The sequence below is a fragment of the Amblyomma mixtum genome, chromosome 4 (genome assembly GCF_055824585.1).
Source record: "Amblyomma mixtum isolate Tamu chromosome 4, ASM5582458v1, whole genome shotgun sequence".
Taxonomy (NCBI): domain Eukaryota; kingdom Metazoa; phylum Arthropoda; class Arachnida; order Ixodida; family Ixodidae; genus Amblyomma; species Amblyomma mixtum.
The window spans coordinates 56,419,814-56,426,286 of record NC_143015.1 but is presented as its reverse complement, the minus strand read 5'-3'; the positions used below and the strand labels follow the sequence as shown (position 1 = coordinate 56,426,286).

General features: G+C 45.4%; 1 protein-coding gene across 1 annotated transcript; it reads right to left on the bottom strand.

The window, feature by feature from the left end:
• Window positions 1–269: 269 nt before the first annotated feature.
• Window positions 270–2,027, bottom strand: LOC149346539 (uncharacterized). Its single transcript, XM_089585408.1, has one exon. The coding sequence runs from the start codon at window positions 1,986–1,988 to the stop codon at window positions 270–272; it is 1,719 nt and encodes a 572-aa protein (XP_089441534.1). The 5' UTR covers window positions 1,989–2,027.
• Between the last annotated feature and the right edge of the window lie 4,446 nt (window positions 2,028–6,473).

The window sequence follows — 6,473 nt, the reverse complement described above, 5'->3', positions numbered from 1 at the left end:
GATGCAAGATCTTTCGAAATGGCTAAGAGCACGCCGCCTCCCTGTCGCATTGTTCGGTCACAACGATAGAGTGAAAAACGATGAGTGGTCTGAAAAAGTTCGTGATCTTGAACCTGTGAATGCAGCCACGTTTCTGTAAGCACTAAAATATCGGTATTGCAAGTATCTAAGACAGAAGTTAAGGAAGCGCGTTTATTCATGATGCTACGAATATTAGTAAAAAAAACTGATACGTGGGACGCGTCTTGTCCACTTCCCATCGCGCTTTCCTAACTTGGGACGTGTTCACAATCAACATGGTCGCCGCTATCTCGTGGTTCGTACGCGGCATTTTCGCTGATGGTGTCTGTTGCCGGGTCATAGACGAACTGTTTTTTATTCATGACTAGTTTAGTGTATCTTAACTGGAAAGTACATGGTTGGGGCTGGCTTTTAGCGTACTCAATGAGTTTTTTTCGGGCATGGCGTGTGGCGGGCGAAAAATCTTCGGAAATAGAGACATCATTTTCTTTTAGCTTTGCTCGCGCGGAAAGTACTTTATCTTTTGTTTTCGTGCTGGCGAACTTGACAACAATTGGGCGACACTTATCGGGCGTGTAGCGACCTATGCGATGGGCGCGTTCTATTGCTGTGTCGGGTAGGCTGTCGATTGCTTCGGCTAGTGCTGCCCTTACGTTCGACTCTGACTGTTCCCATGATTCGCGAGAATCAGAGATTCCATGAAAAATTAATTTATTGCGTCGAGATCTATCCTCAAGTTCGTCAACACGCAGTTTTAAAGAGTCGAGCCGATTTGTCTGGACTTGTGCTGACACTTGAATTCCAGCAATGTCATCATCGAGACGGTCTAATACCTTTGTTTTTTCTTCAAGATTGTCTAACCTCGTCTGGATTGCCTCAATTTTGGTCTCGATGTTCTTTTGACCAACCTTAATTGCCTTAACGTCGCTAACCAACTCGGCCTGGCCCTTAGCGGATTCTACAGATCGTGCCTGGAGGTCTTTTAATAGCCGAAAAAGAACTTCCATCTGCTCCGAAGGATTGGCGGGAAAATGTTGCAGTTCAAGTAATGCTTCAGTATTACGCGTGGTGGGCCCCGGATTAGTCTCTACATCACCGGAGCGCAGTATGAGCATCGCCATTGAGAAACAATCGCAGACAATTTCACAAAGCACTTGTTGGCATGGAAGCAATAGCAAGAACGGGTCGTCACTTTTCTTAGCATAAAGCGAAACGTTTTTACACACCTGCGAAGGGTAAAGATGCGCTGCATGAGCCATGGTGTTCCAAATGCTGCTTCCGTGCCAACTAAACGGACTGTCGCTCAGACAGCCGCTTAAATTGCCACTGCGATGTGACGTCAGAGTCGACGATGAAGGTACGTAGAAAGCCGGGCGCATTAACTGTAGTGGATCCAGGTGAAGATAGTTGAAGGGCTGCTGGTAGAATGCGTCATCGCTTGATTGTAGCAGCGGTGTGGAAATGTCATCCGCCGAGTATGCCGGGGGCGGACACAGCAGTACCAAGAACGCGAAGATCGTCTGCGAAGGGTAAAGATGCGCTGCATGAGCCATGGTGTTCCAAATGCTGCTTCCGTGCCAACTAAACGGACTGTCGCTCAGACAGCCGCTTAAATTGCCACTGCGATGTGACGTCAGAGTCGACGATGAAGGTACGTAGAAAGCCGGGCGCATTAACTGTAGTGGATCCAGGTGAAGATAGTTGAAGGACTGCTGGTAGAATGCGTCATCGCTTGATTGTAGCAGCGGTGTGGAAATGTCATCCGCCGAGTATGCCGGGGGCGGACACAGCAGTACCAAGAACGCGAAGATCGTCTGCGAAGGGTAAAGATGCGCTGCATGAGCCATGGTGTTCCAAATGCTGCTTCCGTGCCAACTAAACGGACTGTCGCTCAGACAGCCGCTTAAATTGCCACTGCGATGTGACGTCAGAGTCGACGATGAAGGTACGTAGAAAGCCGGGCGCATTAACTGTAGTGGATCCAGGTGAAGATAGTTGAAGGACTGCTGGTAGAATGCGTCATCGCTTGATTGTAGCAGCGGTGTGGAAATGTCATCCGCCGAGTATGCCGGGGGCGGACTTTCTTCATTCTTTTCGGGTGCAATACGAGCTGCTGCTCTTACATATGAGCGGAGTCTTTTATGCCACAGTTTTGAAACTCTCAGGGCGACGGGGTTTGGTAAATTTTCCATTTGGTAATAAAAAATGCTGATTCGGCAAAATTCACCTGCATAGTCAAAAGCTGTTCTCCTTGCAAGAACGGCATGGATTCTTGAAGATATAAGAAAACGGCGCGTCGATGCAGGAGAGCAGAACAAACGTCACAACGCACCTATTGTGTCACGTGTCAACGCGCTGTTTTCTCATGACGATCAAGAACCTGCAACAAATAGCCAATGTTTTTGTGCAGTTTCAGCCGCATTTCAACTGTGTTCTCAAGTGAGCACATCTTCTTCACAATACCCCTACTACTTATGAATAAACTAAACTTGCGTAATGAAAAATAAGTTGATTGGAGGAGTCCGGTATGATCTGAACAATCAGTTGAAAGTTGTGCCCCCGGGTGCTTTCGGCTTTCTCGAGCATGTAAATACGGTGGGTGATATTCAGAATTGATCCCACCATTGCGTACTCAGCTGTATAAAGCTTCTTACTCTGACCTGTGGCGGCTGGTACAAGGATGACATTAGCACTCCTGCAGGCAAAAAATTTTCCCAGTGCCCTTCAATTCCGGCGCTGCCATCACTCCAAGGCCGACAAATAATTGAAGGGCAACGCTTCAGCGACCACCACCTAGGTACAAAAGAGCTAATCATGGGGGGTGCATAACGCCAAAACTTCAGTGTTTTGATCTCGTGATTTGGTCTGTAGTTCTCCCACCTACGACGCTGCATGCATTTAAGGAAAGATAATTCAATGGCAGAGGCACTGATTTTGTTTACCATCCCCCTTTGTAATTATGTGTTGGTTCTGAGCGAAGAAGCCTAAGGTAAACCGTGTTGCTTTTTCGTTCGCCATTCACCTGGTGTACATCCAGTGACGTGTGTTTGTTAGAAGGAAAGTTTCGCCGTTCCATTTGTGCCCGCCGGAGGGTGTCCTCTTTCATAAGTTTCAAGATGACCCTTAAAATTGGCGCACACGCAATATGGTGCAGTCTGTTAGCGAACACAGCGCGGCGTTTATCGTTAACAGAGGTTTTGCTGTTAACATTTACTTCTTACCCGATATTGTATGACTGTTCTAGATGCAACAGTAATATTTAGCTTTTAATTAAAATGAAAAAAAAATTAATCCAAAAAATATTATTGGATGCACGGAACATAAAAGTTGTGCGGACTGCGCAGTTATTGTATAAAGCCATAGAAAAGGCTTTGTATAGTAAGGAACGCGCACAGGCTATTGCACTACTACATATTTTTTCTCGTATAGAACGAGAGGAAGTGTTGAGTATCGGCCAGAGTCGGGAACATCATACGCAAAATTAATCTGAACTAGAGATCCAGTCAAAATTGATTCGAAATGACCAGCACGAAAACAGACGGAGACCAGAAAAGAAACACAGACGACAAGACGGGTGCTGACTAACAACTGTCGCTGACTAACAACCAGTGTTTTCTGAGGTTGTTTTTTATCATAAACAAAGACAGGCTGAAATGACAAATTAATGTTTTTCTCAATATTCTGGATGCAATACACGGTCTGTCGTGGGCTACACCACGAATTAGCTCAACTTTCCGGTTTAATAAAACACTTGAGCATTTGCGACGTACCTTCACCACGGTCCCGAAAATTTACAATTCTTAACATGCAAATCTCTCGTCAGGTCACAAATAGAATACACACAATCCATTTGACTGCCGCATCACGCTCAGCATAGGAGTGCTCTTGAATGAGCTCAAAACACCGATTCATTCAGTTATCTTCATACGACAGCAGAGACTTTTCTCTGAAAGCTAAAACGTGTTGACTACGCCTCTCACCTATTCACAGCACTGGCAGCTTTTGCTTATTTCACAAATGTTTCCGCTGTTTATTCGGCCGCGCAGCCAATGTAGCCGCGCCAATCCGCGTAATTCATGGCACTCGGCTTGATTTTTTAGTGTTTTCCTAGCACGTGCCCGGACAGTTTGTTTTCTCTGCGCTGCTGCTATATTTGAACCATTTCCCCAACGACAGGGCCGCAGTCGCTAGCTCAACTTCGCCGAAAACCATGCCGGTCATATTTTCTTGCGTTAGCACGTGCTGAGCGTGACCTTTGTAGCTACTACTCATGTGACGTCGCTCTCGGGCTCTTGAAGGAAATCATATGTAATGAGATTAAGAACTGGTAATGATTGCCATTAGCACGACAGCCGCCTTCCCCCGTTCGAACCTGCGCGCTTTGAGCGCATAGGAGACTCACAAAGGCTTTTTCTTGGGACCATGTGACATTTAATTCCCCCCAAGAAAAAAAAAGCAAGTGTTCTCGCGTATAGTACTGCATGCATGAGACGAATTACACCGAACGATAGGAAAACTCACACGCTATTGCGGAAATTTCACTCTCTGCCCTGTTTTTTTGCTTTTAAAATTAGTTCTCTTTGCGTACCTCTTTGTCAGAAAATAAAACAAAACCTCTATTGGTTAAAAAACACAATTTTTTCTACTGGACATTAGCGAAACGCGTTAGCACAAAATGGACGAAGTGAAAGTATGGGTAAATTTTACGCTTCATGGGATATAAGAAAAAACAGCGCGGATGTAACGCGACTTTGAGCGAAACTGTTCTCGCGGTGGTTTCAATAAATCGTTTCGCAGCTGGATCTGCGTCACATACGGCGGTACAAGAACTGGCTCGATATATTGAGCCGTGCTTTTTGCGTAGCCGTCTTTTGGTTTTGTAGTTTTGTACGCTCTTCTTCCAACATCGCTCCGTCGCCACAGCGTAAGCCTGTTCTGGTGCATGACAAGCTTCTCTGCGGAACTTTTCATTTCTGCGCTGACAATTTCCGCAAACAGGCCTGACACAGAAAGCATGAAGCAGTGCTAGGATAATCATGAGGCCGTGGTTGTGCATTCAACGCTGGTTTCAGCTTTTTAATTTTGATTTGAATAGAAGTGAGGTATTATTAGCGAATATTGTCAAGTGCAAGGAGAATATTCCGGCATGTAAAGTGGTCTGATCATTGCCGGTTTTTCTAAACGAACCGCCTCAGTGTAGGAAGTAGGAAGAACTTTGTACACACTACACACTTTGTACACACTTTGTATACACTAAGGAGGAGCTTATGTTGTCTCCAACGAAAGGTTCTTCATCCGGGTATTTCTACTCTTTTAATTTTTTTTCAAGCTGTGACTCTGAAACAGTGTGCAAACAGTTCAGGAGTCTTCCCACGGGATTAGAAAAAACAAGCATTCTCTCTGTTTGCCAGGCTAAGAAGCGTAGTTTTCACAATAAGAGAACCTAAGCACACTATTCGAAAGAAACCATGGTATATTCAAATATTGCTTCATCTGTTTACGTTAACGGCAAAACGACTTTTATCAACAACAAAATGCTCTATACTACAGGGAACCACTCAGGAAATGCCTAAGTGGGACGTACTCTTTCTCAATAGCTGTACTTTATGGAAGCGAGGTAGAAAAACCTGGAACGGCAAAAGAAAGCAGCTTCTGCTTTCATCTCTTCTCAGCTTGTTTGATAAGAAGGTTAGACATTGATGGCTTCGTTGGCGAAAGCACCATATCCTTGTTAGGGAAGGTCGTGGGAAAGCATTGTTATTAGCAAGGGCTTTACGTAGTAGTAAAAGATGAGTCGCACGTGCTTGGCGCCCCACTTATGCAATCTCTGGGAATTTCCTGCATCAGTGAGCTCTCTGCTTTGCGTCATAGAGTTTCTGCAGCACGGCCTATGACTGCGACTGCGTTAAGTAAAAATTCGGTTTGGTTTTTTTTATGGTTTGGTTTATGGGGTTTAACGTCCCAAAGCGACTGAGGCTATGGGAGACGCCGTAGTAGAGGGCTCCGGAAATTTCGACCACCAGGGGCTCTTTATCGGGCACTGACATCGCACAGTACACGGGCCTCTAGAATTTCTCCTCCAAAGAAATTCAACCCCCGCGGCCGGGATCAAACCCGCGTCTTTCGGGTCAGAAGCCGAGCACCATAACCACTGAGCCACCGCGGCGGACAAGTAAAAATTCAATTGTAAACACTTGTCATTCTTTTTCCACAGTTATCGATCTTTGTTTCTCTGTTAGGGTAGAGGCAAAATACCGAGTCTTCTTGACCCTCTTTTAGCAGTGAACCAAAAGCCGGTGTTTTGTTTTATCTTGCGGTGTGTAACAGCTGTGAATAGTAACAGCCGTGAATGACTACATTCAAGTTGGCGTCAACGGCCCTCATCTTGCTTCGATTACAAACCGTTCCTTATTTCTGCACCTTCAGAATTCTTTTCAACTTTAAGCATAGAG

Bases quoted from the DNA above. Each gene is read 5' to 3' on its own strand.
- LOC149346539 (XM_089585408.1), bottom strand. From the start codon at position 1,988: ATGCGCCCGGCTTTCTACGTACCTTCATCGTCGACTCTGACGTCACAT.